This window comes from Prionailurus bengalensis, chromosome A3, assembly GCF_016509475.1.
Source record: "Prionailurus bengalensis isolate Pbe53 chromosome A3, Fcat_Pben_1.1_paternal_pri, whole genome shotgun sequence".
Lineage (NCBI taxonomy): Eukaryota > Metazoa > Chordata > Mammalia > Carnivora > Felidae > Prionailurus > Prionailurus bengalensis.
The window spans coordinates 16,775,713-16,794,868 of NC_057354.1; the positions used below are offsets into that span (position 1 = coordinate 16,775,713).

Below are 19,156 nucleotides of genomic sequence, written 5' to 3' on the forward strand. Positions count from 1 at the left end.
ACTCAGGAAAAAAGGTGGGGAGTTTACTCCCTTGGGAGGTTGAAACCAGAGGCTCAAAAATAAACATCAGTCACTGCTAGCGGAGGGTATGAGGTGCTGTGCCAGAATCACCAGAATGAAGTGCCAACTGTGCACACTGAACAATGCAACACAGAGAAGTCCTTTCCCCACTCAGCCCCAGAACAGGCTGGTGCCCTTGTACAGGGGAGCAAGCAACTCCTCTAGCCTGGAAGAAACCAGCTAGATGGAAAAGACTTGGAGATATCCATATTTGAGGTCTCCTGGTGGCACACCTTGTCCCCTGCCCCTTTACCCCAGAGTGAAGCCCACCAACCAGCAAACCCCTCTCCCCAAACTCACCCAGGGCTTATAGAATGTAACCCTGTTATTTAGAAATACAGATGTAAAACTAAAAGAAACAGCTTCAAGAGTTGGAAGAAGTTGGCAAGAATGAAGAAAGGCAAGAGGAAAGAGTTGATTTTCCTGGGAAGTACAATTTGACTTTTTAATCTATGTGCATTTATTCTTTTTTAAAAATAGAAAATATTTTTAGAAAAAGAAAAACAAACTTTGAGTAATAAATCTTTAGGCATTCTGGCAGAAAGAGCAAATCATCTGCAAAGGAGAAGAAGCATCAGGCTGGATTCAGGCTTCTATTAGGTGCTAGTCAAAGCCAGAAGATATTGGGAAAATGGGTATTTTCGATTAAAAGAGGTGTTGTGAGCCAAGATCATTCTGTCCTGCATAGATGTCGTTCAAGTATAAAGGCAACAGGCAGACACTCGCAAATATTAGCTAACTCAGACTGTTATGAATCTCTCTTGTGAAAACTACTTGATAATAAAATCCAGCAAATGAAAAGATAAATAAAAAGTAGAAACTCAGGGAGGGAGAGGAAGACATCATGGCAAAGGACTGAGCACGAGCAATGAATCCATTTAAAATTAGGGTTTATACCAATGTTCAGATATGATTTCAAAGAAATACAAATGTTTTAAAACTTAGCAATATAGAATGATACAGAGATGAAGGATGAAGGGAAAGGAAGCAGGAGAAGGTTAGTGTCCTATTCTTTATAAAACAAGGAGTCCACCCATCTATCCATATTAACAGGTACACATGTCATTTAGGGATGCATGATTCTCAGTACGTGGCCAGGGGCACAGTAGATAATGCATCTGACCACAGATCAGAAGATTTTAAGAACACATGGTTCTTTTGGGGAAACTGCAAATTAAAAGCACAATGAAATGTTGCTACATATCTACTAGAATGAACAGACTGTAAATTGACAAAGCCAAGTGCTGGAAAGGACACAGAGCAACTGGACCTCTCCTACATTACTGGCGGAGATGCAAAATGTTCCCTAGGAAAACAGTTTGGCAGTTTCCTATACAGTCAAACACTTACCATTCAACCAGATAATCCCATTCCCAGCCGTACTTGCCTGAGACAAAGGAAAGGTTGTGGCCACAGAAAACCCTGTATGCAATTGTTTAGAGCAGCTTTACTCAAATTGACTGACACTGGAAAGAACCCAAATGTCCTTTAACTGGTGAGCAGATCAACCAACTGTGGTACATCTATACAATGGACTTAGCAATAAAAGGAGTGAATTACTGCAACACACAATATGGTTAATCTCAAATGCATTATGCTAAGTGACAAAAAAGTCAAAAAGCTATCTCCTGTATGAGTTTTGTGATTTTCTGGAAAAGGTGACACTGTAGGTATAGAAAACAGATCAGTGTTTGCCAAGGTCCAGGTGTGGAAGGAGGAGTTGACTGCAAAGGGACACAGAGATTTGCCAGGGGGGAGGGGGATTTCTGCATCTTGACTGTAGGGTGATTACGTGACTGTGCATTTGTCAAAGCTCACAGAACGGACTGGATGCTGCTCTGTGAAAAATGGATTAGGGAAGGAATGGAAAAGTTAGTCACAGACTTTTCACAGAATCTGCCCATGTCTTCTGATTTAATGGACAATTTTATGTTGGTCTCTCAAAAATTCTATCATTGGATTAATTGAAGTATTTTATCTTAGAAGAATACCATTGCTAAATGTGCTTATGATAAAATATATGTATTTTTTAAAGTTTATTTATTTTGAGAGAAATCATGCACATGCAAGCAGGGAGGGGCAGAGAGAGAAGGAGAGAAGGAGAGAGAGACTCAGGGCCCAATCTCACAAATTGTGAGATCATGACCTATGCCAAAATCAAGAGTAGGCTGTTCAACCGACTGAGTCACCCAGGCATCCAGTGGGATCTTTTAGGAAACAATTACACTGGTGATGAAATACTTGCTCAAAGTTCAAAAATTCCTTTGGTTTCACTGGTTTCCTTTTCTTCTGTTAATATCAAATAAAATTACATTTAATGACTTTTGTTTTCAAAAGTACCCCATTTTATAAAAGTATTTCTATCTACCTCTCCGTCTAGAAACTCCACATAGAAATAGTTGTGGGTTGGGGCGCCTGGGTGGCGCAGTCGGTTAAGCGTCCGACTTCAGCCAGGTCACGATCTCGCGGTCCGGGAGTTCGAGCCCTGCGTCAGGCTCTGGGCTGATGGCTCGGAACCTGGAGCCTGTTTCCGATTCTGTGTCTCCCTCTCTCTCTGCCCCTCCCCCGTTCATGCTCTGTCTCTCTCTGTCCCAAAAAAATAAATAAATGTTGGAAAAAAAAAATTCAAAAGAAATAGTTGTGGGTTTTTTCTTATTTATTTATTTATTTATTTATTTATTTATTTATTTATTTTGAGGGATGGTGCATGTGTGGGGGGAGGGGCAGAGAGAGAGAATCCTGACATGGGACTCCACCTCACAAACCATGAGATCATGACCTGAGCCAAAACCAAGAGTTGGACACTTAACCGATTGAGCTACCCAGGCACCCCATTCACATAGAAACAGTTTGAATGGTGGGTTTTTTTTTTTTTAATATTTATTTATTTTGAGAGAGAGAGAGTATATGCAAGCAGACAAGGAGCAGAGAGAGAGGGAGAGAGAAATCCCAGGCAGTCTCTCTCAACACAGAGCCCGATGTGGGGTTTGAATTCACGAACTGTGAGTTCATGACCTGGGCCGAAACCAAGAGTCGGATGATTAACCAACTAAGCCACCAGGTGCTCTTGAATGGTGGGTTTCTTTCTTTCTTTCTTTTCTTTTTTTTTTTTGAGGGAGTGAGGGTCTTTTTTATTGTAACTTCTATATTTTTTTACATATTAATGTGTTCATTTTTATGAACACTGTATGTCATTCCCTGACCCCACCCTAGCCGCAATCACAGCTCCCTCTCTTCGCTCTCCTGGCATACATGTCACTCTCTTTACTCTGGAAGTGTTGTCATGCCTGTCCCACCTCCCTTCTGGACTGCACAGTCATGAGGGGCAAGAGTTCTGCCTTGCTCATTCCAGTATCCTATGACGGGCCATGGTCCACACAGTAAGGCTCAATGCAGGCTGCCAGAACAGAGGAGACCACAGATAAAGCTGGAGGAGAAATCCTTCCTAAGTGTGAAAAGTACCAAAAACTGTTTTCAATCCTGACCTCAGGTGATAGTTTCCTTTTGTCTACTTTCCTACAACATGAGGGAGAAATTAAGGGCAAGAGGCAACAAGGCTAAAAGCTTAGCTCACAAGAACACTAGGGGAGGAGACACAGCCATCTGACTACCTAACATCTAGTGAAATGTCTCTCCTCCCAGTGACAGAATGAGCCTGGGTGAGAAACCTGGTGGTTGGGATTCTAGAACTATGAATAAACAAAGAGAACTTAGGATGGGATGGGCCACGGAAGCCTGGAAGACACTAAGGTCTCTCAAGCAGAGACTAATAAACCCCATAGACTACTTGGCATTGACGGAAGTCAACAATAATCATTTGTAAGCCATTCGCAAACACCAGGACACAAGATCACTTGTTATTGTGATTGTTATTGTTATTGTTATTCACTGAGGAATGAATTCAAATTATGTGTCCTGTGGAACTGGGTATACAAGGTATTGAAGATGAATCCCTTAGCCAATGAATGAGCCAAGTCCACCACCCAATGCATCTCAACAGGGCTCTATTGTTCTTTCTTGGTCCTTAGGAGTCCCCAGCCACTCCCAAGAAGTGATGAAACTCTGTTTTTGTGTAAAAATGGCACTGAAAATAAATTCAATTTCTTATGTCGGTAATGGAAGTGAAGAGGAAGTGAAGGCATCCAGGAAAGTGAGGTAGACTCCACACTGAAAAGGAACATCATATTATACTGCAGTTTGAATCTGTCATGTGAATGACTTCAATACATACTCAACAAGGAAGCCAGAAAATGTGACTTGTGAAACTTTTAGCAAGTGCTCCTGTCATAGCCAAAAATGCTTATCAAATGAAAGCTCAGTTCATTCCTTCATTCAGTCCTTCATTTGGGGGCACCTGGCTAGCTCAGTCAGGTGAGAACTGAGAACACGTGACTCGTGATCTATGGGTTGTGAGTTTGAGCCCCATGTTACGGGTAGAGATTACTTAAAAATAAAATCTTTTTTAAAAGTCCTTCATTCAATTCAGCCATTATTACTGATGTCCTATCAGGGCCCAGGCACTGGTCCTGGCCCTGAGGATGTAACAGTGAGCAGAGCAAGGTCCCAGAGCAAAGTTTCCATGATCACACCATCAGTAAATATCATACAACAAAGTAGAAAGATCCTTAATGATCATCTGGTCTGGCCCTTCCTTTTCCAGATGGGGACACTAAGCCCCAAAAGAAGGAGGAAGTTAGTCAGGACCATGTGGTCACCAAGGGTCAAAACCATAGCTAGGACTCAGGGTCTGATCCTCCCTCCCAACCTAACACCAGCTCCCACTTTCCTACCCTTTACAATTTGGCAGAGATCCCCTGGACGCTGCCGTGAGCTGCCCCAAGATGCTCTTTAGAGCTCTTGCAAAACATTTTGTTTTGTATCACACCTGTGGTGACAGCTGAGTTAAACTGAATGTTCACAGTCATTATGCACAGAAACCTCATACGAGCCTCATCTACGGGGTTTCAGAATGAATCCAGTTTCCAAACTCTCCTCTCTCCAGCTTATCACATGTCTGTATATGGTAAGCTTTAGAAAATGAGTCTAATAATTAGTCATCTTGGCTTAGTTGAAGACAACAGTATGTTCTCCAATTTCACTTTGTTTTTAACAAGAGAGTGATGCCAACGGTAATTTTCACCGTGGTTAAAATATGCTTCTCAGTTGGTCCCTGCAGTTAACTGAGACAGCTCTGGTCCCTGCACCTGCACAGGACTTCCCCACGGCTCACTCTTTAACCAGGCTGTGCCCCCCCAACCCCCACCCAGGTGCCTTCCTTCCACACACATTCACATCTCTGACACCACCTGTGTACTAGGCACTAGACTAGACACTTGGCACTCATCATTATATTTAATCATCTTTGCAAGATAAACTTTACTGCCCCATTTTGAAGATGAGAAATTTGAGAACCTGAGGGTACTGGTCCCTGTCTACTGTCCAAACCCCACATGCAGCCACTCTCCCCCTTTCTCCCTGCACTCCAGCCATGCCACCTTCTTGAAGTTCCTCAAAGGCAGTGAGCTGGTTCTCATCTCAGGGCCTTTGCACATGCAGAGTCTCCTACCTGAAAAAACTCTTCCCGCCTCTTAACTCCTAGTCACCCTTCAGATCTCAATTCAAGCATAATTTCCTAAGGGAAGAATCCCTCACACCCTCCCCCATACTCCTGTAGTTCTTCTTCACTCACATAGCACCCTGAGGAAGTTCCTCTTCCTTCAAAGCAGCTATTACAATTTGTAGTTCCATATTTGTGGGATTATTTGCTATTATCTAACTCCCCACAAAAGCATGAACTCTAGAAAGGCAGGGACAGTGTCTGTCTTATCTACCACTATATCCCCACACCTGGAAAGTACACATAATATGAGTTTAGTTACTATTACTGGATAGATGATGGACAATGAACAGTTGAGAAATACTATACAAAACCCAAGAAAAACCAAAAAAATCCAAAACCTTGTCACCCATCCAGGTAAGTAATGAAGCTAAAATGCAAGCCCAAGCCCCCCAACACTCAACCCTACTTACACTGTGTGATAATCTTCTGTTCCGCCCCACCCCCAACCAACACACACACACACACACACACACACACACACACACACACACCAGCCCCAAACCCTGACCCTAGAAGACTGATGAGTGGAGCAAAAGTTCTCAAAACTCTCCAGGCCTCCTAACCTTGCTGTCCTAACCGGACCCCCCATCCCACACACCTGGAGCTTCAGAGGTGCTGATCCATGGGTCCAAGAAGGACCCCAAACCTGGTTAGCAAGCACCCAGGTAATTCTGAAGGGAGCGTGTCCCAGACCTCCGTTTGAGGATCCCTAGACTAGGGTGAATCCAGAAGAACCCGCATTTGGGAGGCAGAGGAGCCGCCTAACCCTCCCCCCCCCCCAGGCTGCTAACTTGCTGGCGAAGCTGCTGCAGAAACTGGGGCCGTACTGCCCTCTGGCGGTCATAGTGGCACTGGAGCTGCCGGGCTTCCCAGAGGGCACTCGCTGTTGGTGCACCCCACAGCTGCTGACGACTGGGGCCCAGCTCTGCCCGGGGACACAGCACCTGCGTCTGGTCCCTGACTCTTCAAAGACTTCTCCGGGGCTTTTTTCTCTTCATAAATGAAGCACAGTGTTTTCCAAACTTCAGGTTTTTTGGGTAACACCTTCAGCATTTTGCCCATCTCATATCCTACCTGAATTACTTTCACTTAATTTTTTCTTTAAAAGTATGTATGTGAGGGGCGCCTGGGTGGCGCAGTCGGTTAAGCGTCCGACTTCAGCCAGGTCACGATCTCGCGGTCCGGGAGTTCGAGCCCCGCGTCAGGCTCTGGGCTGATGGCTCAGAGCCTGGAGCCGGTTTCCGATTCTGTGTCTCCCTCTCTCTCTGCCCCTCCCCCGTTCATGCTCTGTCTCTCTCTGTCCGAAAAATAAATAAACGTTGAAAAAAAAAAAAGTATGTATGTGAAATAACTCATTTAAAAAGAGAACTCCGGGGTCGCCTGCGTGGCTCAGTCGGTTAAGCGGCCGACTTCAGCTCAGGTCATGATCTCAAGGTCCATGAGTTTGAGCCCCGCATCGGGCTCTGTGCTGACAGCTCAGAGTCTGAAGCCTGCTTCAGATTCTGTGTCTCCCCCTCTCTCTGTCCCTCCCCATTCACACTCTGTCTCTCAAAACTGAATAAACATTTAAAAAATCAAATAGATAGATAGATAGATAGATAGATAAAGGAGCAAGTCCACAATAGATAGAAAAAAAAATAGTTCCACTTACAATAAATAGGGGCTGGGGAGAGGGTGGGGAAGATGTGAAAGAGTGAAAAAAAAAAGCCAAGAATTACCAAATGTTTTTAAATAAAAATATTAGCATTTTATAACCAAAAATAAATGGCTTGCCCAGGTGGTAAAACCATAAAGAATAACACAGAAATTATCATAAAAGTCAGGATAGGGGTTATTTCCGGGGGAAGGGGGAAGGCTGTAATGGGGGGCGGGGGGATGTTTCTGGGAAACCCAATTTTCCTTAATCTGGGAAGTAGTTATAATCATATGTTAACCTGTACATATGGGCTGTTATGTTTTTTCTGTATTATTTATTTATTTGGAGAGAGAGCACATGCATGCAAGTAGGGGAGAGGGACAGAGGGAGGGAGGGAAGGAGAGAGAAAGACAGAGAGAGAAAGAATCTTAAGCAGGTTCCACACACAGCATGGAGCCCAACACAGGGCTCAATCCCATAACCCTGGGATCACGACCTGAGCTGAAATCAAAAGTCGGCCACTCAATCGACTAAGCCACACAGGCGCCCTTGTTTTTTTCTGTATTTTTATCCCACAATATAAAGTACTATAGAAATAAAAAACAAGCAGTGAAATACAAGTAATTTACAAATGCGCAGGTGAAAATAAGGGAGGTGAAGCTGAGCTCTGGGATGTTAGCAGTGGCCCTGGGCCTGGAAGAGACAGCAAGGCAGGGCCAGGAGCCCCATAATTATGGCTGATCAACGAGAGGCCTCCCCGTGGTCCAGCTCCAGGCAGCAGCCCCTCCACCACACCCTGAAACCTCCTACCAACTGAAGCCCACTCCCAGTTTTATTAAATGTGTGTGTCCATGCATCGCTAAGCAATTTGGAAGGATATGCGCTACATGCTATTTTCTTCTTCATATACTTTTGCATTTTCTGATTTGTTTTTATAATAAGGTTTGAAAATGAGAAAATACAGTCACGTGTCAAGGAAGTAAAGCAGTACAGTTTTTTGTGTTTTGTTTTGTTTTTAAATTTTTTTATGCTTTTTTATTTGTTTTTGAGAGAAAGAGAGAGACAGAGCGTGAGCAGGGGAGGGGCAAAGAGACACACAGAATCTGCAGCAGGCTCCAGGCCCTGAGCTGTCAACACAGAGCCTGACGTGGGGCTTGAACTTGTGTCCTGAGCCAAAGTCGGCCACTTAACCAACTGAGCCATCCAGGCGCCCGAAAGCAGTATAGTTTTGAGATCAAATATGGGAATGAAGAGGTCTGGGGGTAAAGCCCTCATTTTGTCCTTCAGTTGCTAAGAGACTTTCGGCAAGTCCTTCCCCTATCTAGGCCTCCATCTCCTCATCTGTTCAGTTAGAAGGGTGTGCCAGCTCTTCATCCCCAGTCTCTACCCACCCATTTTCCTACCCTGCTCTGTGTCCTGAAGGTTGGCTCTGTGGACACCCTTGTTGGCTGGCTTCTGGTAGTGGAGGCTGGAAGGCAAGAGAGAAGTAGGGGTGTTTCCTCCCTGCCACCTTCCTTCTTTGGGTCTCATTTTGAGCAGTAGTCAATTATTATGAATAACCATGATCATAGTCATGCGGTTCTTTATCCCAAATTGTTTCAAAGACATGAGATATGTGAGAGGCAGGAAAAGCACTTGATGGGCAATCCAAGATTTTTGTAACCTTGGGTACAATTAATACAAGAGGCAGGACTTCTAACCCACAAATAAAACTGACTCAAGAAAACATGGCTCATTAAAAACAACAGCACTAACAAAATGACAGAAGTAAGACTGAACATAATAGGTGCCACAATAAATGTGCATAGATTAAATTCAAGACTCAGGATGGATCCAAAACCAAAATCCAAATTTTTAACCAAAAAGTGAGATTTTCCCGGTGTTCCACGGTAGCGTGCTAGAGGACCCAGGAACACTAAATCCCACCCTGCCATCCACTCTTCCTTACAAAGTGCCCAAGGCACAGACTCCAGAAACAAAGGAAAATGGTAAACAAGTTTCCACATTATTATGATTGGGCGTGAGCCCTAACCACAGGTTCCATGAAAACCCAAATCCAAATCTGACAGCCAGCTATTCTAGTGGACCCCTAGAACAAAGTCACCAGTACCTAGATTGCCACATAGAGCAAGTAAAAATACTGGATTCCCATTTAAATGCAAATTTCAGACACACACCAAGTAATTTCTTAGCATAAACATATCCCATGCAATATTTAGAACATACTTGCACTAAAAAAGTGTCACTGTTTATCTGGAATTCAAGTTTAACTCGGTGTTCTGTATTGTATATAGCTACCCAGCACCCCATAGCAGGTGAATCAGAAAATGAGAGCAGAGGAAGGGGAAGCTGGCACACAACCCCCACCCTGCCACACGGCAGGGGGGATGCGGAAGATGAGGAAGAGTGGATTTATCAATCTGCAATCTGGCCAGCGTGGTCAGCAGCTCCTCCCGGGGAGATGTCAGAGCAAGCAAAGGGCAGTGGCTTCCCCTCCCCGTACTCACATAAGTGTGTTTACGAAAAGCCCACATGCAGTGAAATGCCACGGAAAGGTTAAAAGTGAAAGGATTTCCAGATGACTGACAGTGGTGTACTCTTAACTGCTTTTTTGCCAGATGCCTGCTGAAATGGTCAAAGGAAAAACACAGAAAAATCTGTATTAGTATATAAACCAGGGAGGAGCCCAGACCACATGCTAGAATCCTTCAAGTGAGACATAATGCTAGGAAAGCCCACCCAGTGAAGCGCTGGCTAGTGGTGTGCTGGGAGAGCTGGATCTTGTCAGCTCCTTGTGAAACCACTGGTAGCTACAGTGGGAGAGTTCATACCATGGAAATCAGCAGATGCGATAGGTTGGGGACTTTTTTTTTTTTTTTAAAGAACTGGTCATTAAACATTTGTTGGACTGGCTGTGCCGTAAATCACCAAATAAGAAGAAATAGATGTGTGAGTAAGCTGAAGGGACCCTGAAGCAGAGGCAGTCAGCGCCCCTCCCATATGCATGGTCCCATGCATGGGTTCCCCTCCCATATGGAAGGTCCGGTATGTTCTGCCTAACCTCCAGTCTCCACATCTATTTGTAGTACCAAGACTGCCCATGCTTGGAAGGTCAGAAGGGCCAAGGAGCTTATAAACCCCCTGACATAGCTGTCAACAGATGAGTGTTATGGAAGTTGGGGTATACGTGTTCCAGCTCCCTGACCCCTTGGGTGGGGCAATTCCAGGTTGTGTTTTGTACCATTCCCCATTATTTCCCCAAAGGCCTTCAGATGCCCACCGAGGTAGCTGGATTAGCCACTCACACTTTAATCTTTGCCAGCCTTTGCTAGTTTCCATATATATTTTTCTGAATACAATTTTTGCTTGGTTTTCTTATTATGGAAAAATATGTGCATTGAAAGCTTTAGAAAGTACAGAAGACATACCATGACAGTGTTTGTCTCATTCTTTTAAAATATTTATATACGTATACAGACATATCTCACTTCCCCGCTCTCTAGAGACTTACCTGAAGACACTACTTGAGTCTGAATCCTTATCTCAGGCTCTGCTTCTGGGGAAACCCAAGTGAAAACAGAGCTACATCTCCAGCAGGACTCCATGCAATGGACAAGCTCAAAGCAATAAGGAATAGGAAAGCTAATGCTTCAGAGCAGCTGTAGGGGACCAATGCTTGGTGTTGATGTTAACCCTTGGCTGGGTGCTTCAGACAATTCAGCCTCCAAGGTAACAAAACAGAAGGACAGCAAATCCTATCTGCGCTGAGACTGGTACAGCTTCCTACAGAGATACATAGACATCCCCCACTGCAGTGCCCCCTTCTCTAAAATGAACAGAGAAGCAACAGGAACTCAAGAATGGGCTCAGAGGTCCAAAGGGAGGGGCCTGAGTACTAGGACCTTTCATAAATAGTTGTGCCTCAAGGAATAAGAGTAGACCTTAAAACAAAATTCTCTGAAATACTTTCCATGGAAAACTGGCTGTTCAAGACACTATGAGGCGTTAAGAGAAACTGAGGCTCAGAAACACTGAGCTAAATGAAGGTACACAGTCTGTTTTACCTAGAACTTCCTGGATCATGTGGACAGACACGGCGATTCCCCAGGAAAGGGATATAATATTCCAGCTCCCTGTAGGACTCATGTTCCAGCTTCACGTAATAAATACATACAAACAGAAAAGACATTTAATTCAAACATCTGTAAGGAAGTGACTAAAACTGATGACATTCAAGGCCACAAGGAAACCTCAGAGATACTAATGAGCAATCCTCTTTGGTCACATTATCTGACCACAATGCAATAAAAACAGAGATTAAAAACCAAAGGATAAATGAAAAAAATTAAATCACTTGGAAATTTATTCCTAAATAAGTCAAGGAAGGGAACAAAACTGCAATTATAGGCCATTCAGAACATAATGACAATTGGATCTCTGCATAGCAATACTCATGGAATGTAACTAAACACTGCCTGTAGCTCTAAACGTTTTTGTTATAAAATAAGGAAGACTGAAAGTAAATGAAGCATCCAACTCAAGAAGCTGGACAATAAGCCACAAGATAAACTCAGGGAAAGAATTAAAAGTTAAGGTAAAAGTTAATGAACTAGAAAACATAAAAATCAGAACTGGTAAATCAAAGACTCTGCTCCTTGTAAAGAGCTATAAGACACCTAGACTTGTAAAATCCCAATAAAGAGAGAGGGCAGGGAGCATGAAAGAGAGAGAGTACAAAAAAATAAATGAAAATTAGAAAAGTAAAGGAAATTTAACCAAAGATGCAGAGAAGAGTTTTCAAATTATAAGAGATAAACAATACACACAGTATCCTAGTTTATCTAGGATGTTCAGTGGGGAATGCCTGTATATCAGTCTGCTCAGGCTGCATAACAAAATACCACTGATTGGGTAGCTTAAACTACAAAAGTTCATTTTCTCACAATTCTGGAGGCTGGAAGTTCAAGATCACAGTGCTGGCAGGATTGGTGTCTGGTGGGATCTCTCTTCCCGGCTTGCAGATGGCCACCTCACCATGTCCTCATATGGCCTCTCCTCTGTGCTCCTGTGGAGAGATATCTCTGCAGTCTCATTCTTTTCTTATAAGGACACCAGCTCTATTGGATGAGGGCCCCACCCTTATATCTCATTTAACTTTAATTACTTCCCTAAAGGCCCCTACAAAAACCATCGCATTGAAGATAGGGCCTCCACACATGAATTGGGGGGGCAGGGGGGCACAATTCAGTCCTTAACAGCATACTTTTCTAGAAAAGTGAGAATTGCCAAGAGAAGCAGAAAACCATGGAACCAAGGTGAACATGGACATAGAACTATTTCTCAAAAGTGTTAGGAGTCCGAGTGTTTAGTAGACAAGTTCTTTAAAACTTTCAAACAGGGGCGCCTGGGTGGCTCGGTCAGTTAAGCGTCTGACTTCGGCCCAGGTCATGATCTCGCGGTCCGTGAGTTCAAGCCCCGCGTCGGGCTCTGTGCTGACAGCTCAGAGCCTGGAGCCTGCTTCCGATTCTGTGTCTCCCTCTCTCTCTGCCCCTCCCCTGTTCATGCTCTGTCTCTCTCTGTCTCAAAAATAAATAAACGTTAAAAAAAATTAAAAAAAAAAAAAAAAACTTTCAAACAATGTTCCTAGGCTGTTTAACTACCCAGAAAGCAGAAAAAGATAAACTGTGCTCCAACTCATCTACAAATCTAGCACAGCCATGATACATAAACCTGACAGAGATAACCAAAAACTTCACCCAGCCTGGCACCTTAACAAGATCCCAGGCGATTCATATGCATGTTACAGTTTGAGCAGCACTGTACCACGCAACAGGGAGGGTTTTCAAAATAAAGTCCTCAAGTCAAAGGGGCTAGCAGGAGCCCAGTGGGCTGAGACTAGGGCAGCCTTGAGCAAAGAGCAGCCAGCAGAGGACAGCATAGAGGAAATCCTGGGCCAGAATTCGAGTTCTCAGGGGGGCTATCTAGGCTGTCCACACCTGTCTGCTGGACATGCAGGGAGACACTGGGAGCCAGAAATGGAGTGGACAACACACCCCAGCGCCACATACACATGACATGAGTTTGGCATGTTTGGGATATCCTTACATACTGAAGGATGTTCCCAGAGCAGAGGGCACAGAGTTCACACTGACATGCTAAGGGGTATGAGGAGGCTGCTTGGCTCAGCTCAGTGTAAGAAACCCACAGCAAAACTCTCTAGGGAGTAGGGAGCTCCCTGTCACCATATGACCATCCTCCAGGGATGTTCCAGAAGGGATGCCAGCCCTGGGAGAGAAGCCAGTCTTGATGTAAGATGTCCTCCCAAGCTTGTGACTCTAATCCTCTAATGGCTCCATCCCTCCCCATAATGACAAGTGATGACTTGGCTGGCCAACACACACAACTGTTCATTTTCAGAAAACATTATTCCTGCATGCTCCATGACCTTCTCTCTCCATGCCTGCATTACCATCTGTCGGTAGCACCTCTCAAGATGGTAAGTGCGGGAGGGTAATGAGCAGAATCTGACCTCACTTGCATTATTGGTCATGTAGGTGCAGACAGGCCCAGAAAGTGCCGCTTAGATAGGTGTGTCTGCAGCCCTCGCTCCCTTCAAGTTTCCATGGTGAGCAACCTGTCAGGTCCCAGGCTCAGAACAGATGCTGGGAGAAGGCTGCAGGCTTGCAGACCATTCAAGATGTCCATTAGAAGCATTATCAAGTCCAGTCTTCCCTCTCTCCATAATGGACTAAATGCTGGCCTGCCACACTAATGGGTACTTGGCCACAAAGAAGCCTGCAATAGCTAATGCCCCATTCCTTATTATGTGGATTTCAATGACGGGTGAAGTGCTTTCATTATCATCTCCATTTGCAGACTTACACATGCCTGAATTACTCAGTGTCTGGGTCAGCCCTGGTCATAAGCATGAAAAAGGCTACGGGACTAGGAACTGAAAAAGCATTGTAAGCATCGCCCACAAACTGTGCCAGGCTTTGGGGGAATGGAAGAGCAGATACCAAACCACATGTTAACTCCCAGCAGGGCCAGTGTCATACCTCCTCCAATACTGGGTTGCAGGCTTACAGAAAATGGCACTCTATCCCATAAATGGAATGGAAGTTACAATTTACCAAGGACACCTTCTCAACAAAGTATACCAGGAGCTATCCCTAGGGGGATGGGGAGTAAAGGGGGTACAGTGAGCACAACTCCGTGAGCCCCTCATTCCTCACAGCAACAGGTTGGTTGGAAGCACTAGAATGCCCAGCATTCTAGAGTAAGTTCCTGCCAGAATGCAAGCAGCCCCCAGTGAGCACTGACCAAGGTGTTTAATCCCCCACTCTAAGTTAGGACTTTGGGTTTTCTCCCTTGGAGATGGAGGGAGTATGTTATGTGTGTGTGGAGAAAAGGGAAACAAATATTGGTGACAAGGAGACACAGGACGTTCTTAGGACTTTTTTTTTAAGATTTTATTTTTAAGTAATCTCTACATGCAACATGGGGCTCGAGCCCACAACCCTGAGATCAAGAGTCACACACTCCACAGACTGAGCCAGCCAGGTACCTTTTAGGACTCTTGACAACGTTCCTATTCTCCTCCTTCTGGGTACACAATAGGACTGTACCTCTTTGACCAAGAGTGTAGTGTGGCCAGAAGGCTCACTTAGGACAATGAAATGTTGGCGGAAGTGACATGTATCATTTCAGTGGAAGTACGAGAATAAGGTAGAAGCAATATTTGAAGAGACAATGGCTGAACATTTCCCAAAACTAATGAAAGACACTAATCCACAGATTCCAGAGGTCTAAAAGTAAAAACAAAGAATAAATAAAAAAGAGACCCACATGTCAACATGATAGTGAAACTACAGAAAAACTAAAGAGAAAGAAAAGTTCTTTAAAAGAGACATGAAAAGAAACAGATTACCTTCACAAGAAGTTAGGTAGTGGTGGAATTCTGAATTCTCAACCCTAGTGGAAGCTGGAAGAAACTGAACTCCGCTTCAGTGAAGAAAGGAAAATAGCACAACTATACTCCACAAAGTTATTTTTCAAGAAGGAGGGTAAGATAAAGACGATTTCAGACAAACAAAACCAAAAGAGTTCATCAGGAGAACACTCTAAAAGGTAAACCTCTAACGGAAACCAAGTGATCCCATGTGGCAGGTCTGAAATACAAGCAGCAGAGAGAAGTCAACATGAGGACAAGTGGCAACAAACCTGGACCGTGTGGAATGACAGTAGCAATGCTGTCTGGGCAACTTTTTAAAATTAGGCTTAAAATAATAACATAATAAGTCAAGAGGAAAGTGTATGTAGAGAAAGTCCTGTACTACTTGGAAAGAGGATGAGACTTTTGTGAACTTTAAACCTTGGTAAGTTATTTACGAATGTTTCAATCTGTAAAGTAACTACTAATGATTAGAGAATGTGTAACTTACAAAACCCTGGGGGAAATGGAAAGAATTTTTTTTAAACTGTCTATCTAAAATTAGAGAGGAAGAGAGAAAAAAATCAACCAAAGAATAGGTCAGGAAGCACAATATAATAGATTTAAACTCAAATATATCAGGAATTACATTAAACATACAAGTTTAGAAACAGTTAAATGACAAAAGACACGTCACCAGCAATTGTGAATGGCAGCTTTCCCCAAAGCTACTCCACCTCTTGAAAGCGATGGACAAGTGGCCTTTCACTGATGACTCCAGCTGTCCATTGTGACCATTCACGACTGCTCCCTGACATCACACAGTGTACCTCTAGGAATCAAGCGGAGCTGGCATGTACCCTCTTCACCTTCCTGTGGGGCTGCTGTGGTGTTCTGGCTCTCGCATGTGCTTTATACGGTTCTTCTGTGTAACTCTGCTCTCTGTGCAGCTGCCCCCGACAGTTCCTTGTCCCTTTCCTAACCCACCACTTGTGGTTGCAGAGCACCGGAAACAATGAGTTGTTAAGACCTTGGCCAACAGAGTTCTAAGGGCCAACTCTGGGCAGAGGACAGCTCCATCCTCCTTACCAAGGGCTCTTCCAACAGGGGCGTTTCATTTTGAATCTGGGAAGTGAGCTACTCTGCCTCAAGAACAATTTCTCATGGAGCCAGAAGCCTTAGAAATTTGCCCTTACAACCCGCACCACCGAGTCCCACTCAGCAGATTTCAGTACCACCTGGCATCCTGCAGGAGAAAGAACCCCAAGAAAGCCAAAAAGATGGCCAGCTGCAAATACAACGCCTGCCACGTGGTCCCCATCAAAAAGCTGGAGGAGCACGAGGCTGCCTGTGTCAGCAGAAGCACAATGGAGGAAGAGGACAGCCTGTGCCCCCTGAAAGTTAGCCTTCCAAGTTCAGAGCAGAGTGGAAATATCCCTCCAGAGCACCCCTGGCTCCCCAGTTCTGACGTCTGGAATGTCGACAGCACTAACTGCCATCCCGTGTTTGTCCTTAAAACTTTTGTTCCCCAAAAGCTTGTTTGCGAAAGTGACATAAGAGAGTCAGAGAGACAGAGGGGCCCATTCCCCAAGACTGACCACCCCCCAGAAGACTCTCAGACCAGGAGGATAAACCACCAGCAGCAGAAAGGAGCGCTTGCCTCTTAAATGCCAGAAAGGAGATGCAACTCACCAGAATAAAAGTGCGAAGTGAGCCACCTGGGACACCTCGTTTGTCATGAAGCAGTTGGTAAAGATCTAAAGGCTGGCAGGACATTCTGCTGGCAAAGATGGGGCAAACAGGCACTTTCGTAACATTGGTGAGAAGGTAAACTGATAAATCTCTGCAGAGGGCAATTTGACAGAAGCTATAAAAATGACCAGTGTGCTCTGCTTCGATGGAGCGATTCTACTTCTAGGAATGCATCCTGTAAATATATTCACACTTGCAGAAGAAGAAGTGAGTGCAAGGTTACCCACTGCCATGTTATTTGTAGCAGTAAAGGTCAGTCAGAAATGATCCAAATACTTCTTGCGAGAGGGTTTGATTAAATGAATTACGGTGCAGCCATATACAGAAATAGTACGCTGCCATGAGAAAGGGTGAGGCAGCGCTTTCAATAGTGGCTTAGAAAGGCTAAAACATAGTGTTTAACTCAGACACCAGCAAGCATTTTCTCTAAAAGGCCAGAGAGCAAACAAAAAAGGCCAGAGGCTTTATAAACCACATGTTCTCTGTCACAGCTATTCAGCTCTGCCTTAGTGGCATGGAAGCAGCCACAAACAATATGTAAACAAATAAATATAGGTTCCAATAAATCTATTTATAGAAACTCGTAACAGGCTAGATTTGGCCTGTGGGACATAGTTTGCCAACTCCTGGTTTAACTGATAAAAGCCAAGTCCAGAACATTCTGTATATTATGCTACCATTTTTGCCCAGTTGTGGGAAAGAACACATGCATGTATGGGCTTATATTTGCATAACATTTCTCTCAAGGATACACTAGAACAGCGGTCCACCTACAAAGCATACAATGTCTAACTGATCCCTAACAGAAAAAGCTTGTTAGTCTCTTCCCTAGAAACTTACCAGCTCTCGGGGCAGCTGGGGGCTCATTTGGTTAAGTGTCTGACTCCTGATCTCTGCTCAGGTCATGATCTCACTGTCTGTGAGATCAAGCCCCATGTGAGGCCCTGTGCTCATAGCACAGAGCCTGCTTGGTGTTCTCTTTCTCCTCTCTCCTCCCTGACTCGCACTCTCTGTCTCTCAAAATAAATAAATACACTTAAAAAAATCTTTTAAAAAAAAAAGAAAGAAAATGATCAGCTCTCTCCAGGGAAGGCAACTAGGTGACCTCAGAAAACCATACACTAACCCAATGCTACCTCCAATTCTAAGAGGATTCACAGATCAAATTCATCTACTGTTATTTCATATGTAAGAAATTCATGCTAAGAATGGAATGTCCCAGGGGCGCCTGGGTGGCCTAGTTGGTTAAGGGTCAGACTTCAGCTCAGGTCACCATCTCATAGTTCATGAGCTCAAGCCCTACATCAGGCTCTCTACTGTCAGCACAGAGCCTGCTTAGGATCCTCTGTCCCTCTGTACTCAGCCCCTCTGCCCCTGCCCCACTTGCACTCTCTGTCCCTCTCAAAATAAATAAGTAACTTAAAAAAAAAAAAAAAAAAGGAATGTCCCCAAACAGTAGAGGTATTAACTGTTAGGGAAGATTGAAATGAAGTGGGATACCTCAGAAGACCATGTAGTTTGTGAAGGTGGATACTCCCGACCCTCTTTTTCCTCCCTCATGAGTCTGTACAAGGGCATATCTCAAGTGCACTTTAGCGACAGCTGCAACACTGTTTAAGTATATGCAACAGCTGATCTCATGGGGAGAAAACACCTGAATAGGTTAAACCTTCTTGCTATAGAAAGTTCATATTGTGTTAGACAATTTCAATCATCTGCCATGGAGCACTGCCTGCAACCAACCCTTCAGTACCTTTTACATGTGAATACATGTGAATATACTATCTGGTAAAAATTAAAATACACATTTTTTAAAACAGTGAAAGACTTAAGTCTTTTGAAAGTTTTTCAGGAGGAAATCTTAACTGCTAAGTTATTTTTAAGTAATCATAACTTCGCCAACCCTGGGCCTCTCAATTCTTTCTACAAAGTGGGAAATAAAGATTTCTTCTTGCAAAAAGAAGAAGAAGAAGGGGAAGGGGAAGGGGAAGGGGAAGGGGAAGGGGAAGGGGAAGAAGAAGAAGAAGAAGAAGAAGAAGAAGAAGAAGAAGAAGAAGAAGGTGGAGAAGAAGAAGGTGGAGGAGAAGAAGAAGAAGAAGAAGAAGAAGAAGAAGAAGAAGAAGAAGAAGAAGAAGGTGGAGAAGAAGAAGGTGGA

At 44.1% G+C, this 19,156-nt stretch overlaps 1 protein-coding gene and 1 non-coding gene across 2 annotated transcripts; one reads left to right on the plus strand and one right to left on the minus strand.

Moving 5' to 3' along the window:
- The first annotated feature begins 16,055 nt into the window (after positions 1-16,055).
- On the plus strand, positions 16,056-16,962 carry GTSF1L (gametocyte specific factor 1 like). The gene has a single exon (XM_043553258.1). It carries the CDS (start codon positions 16,413-16,415, stop codon positions 16,914-16,916), a length of 504 nt encoding a protein of 167 aa, XP_043409193.1. The 5' UTR covers positions 16,056-16,412; the 3' UTR covers positions 16,917-16,962.
- Positions 16,963-18,610: 1,648 nt separating this feature from the next.
- Positions 18,611-18,735, minus strand: LOC122467419. The gene has a single exon (XR_006292948.1). It is a non-coding gene; the product is annotated as a small nucleolar RNA SNORA28 (small nucleolar RNA).
- Between the last annotated feature and the right edge of the window lie 421 nt (positions 18,736-19,156).

Bases quoted from the DNA above. Each gene is read 5' to 3' on its own strand.
- GTSF1L (XM_043553258.1), top strand. From the start codon at position 16,413: ATGGAGCCAGAAGCCTTAGAAATTTGCCCTTACAACCCGCACCACCGA.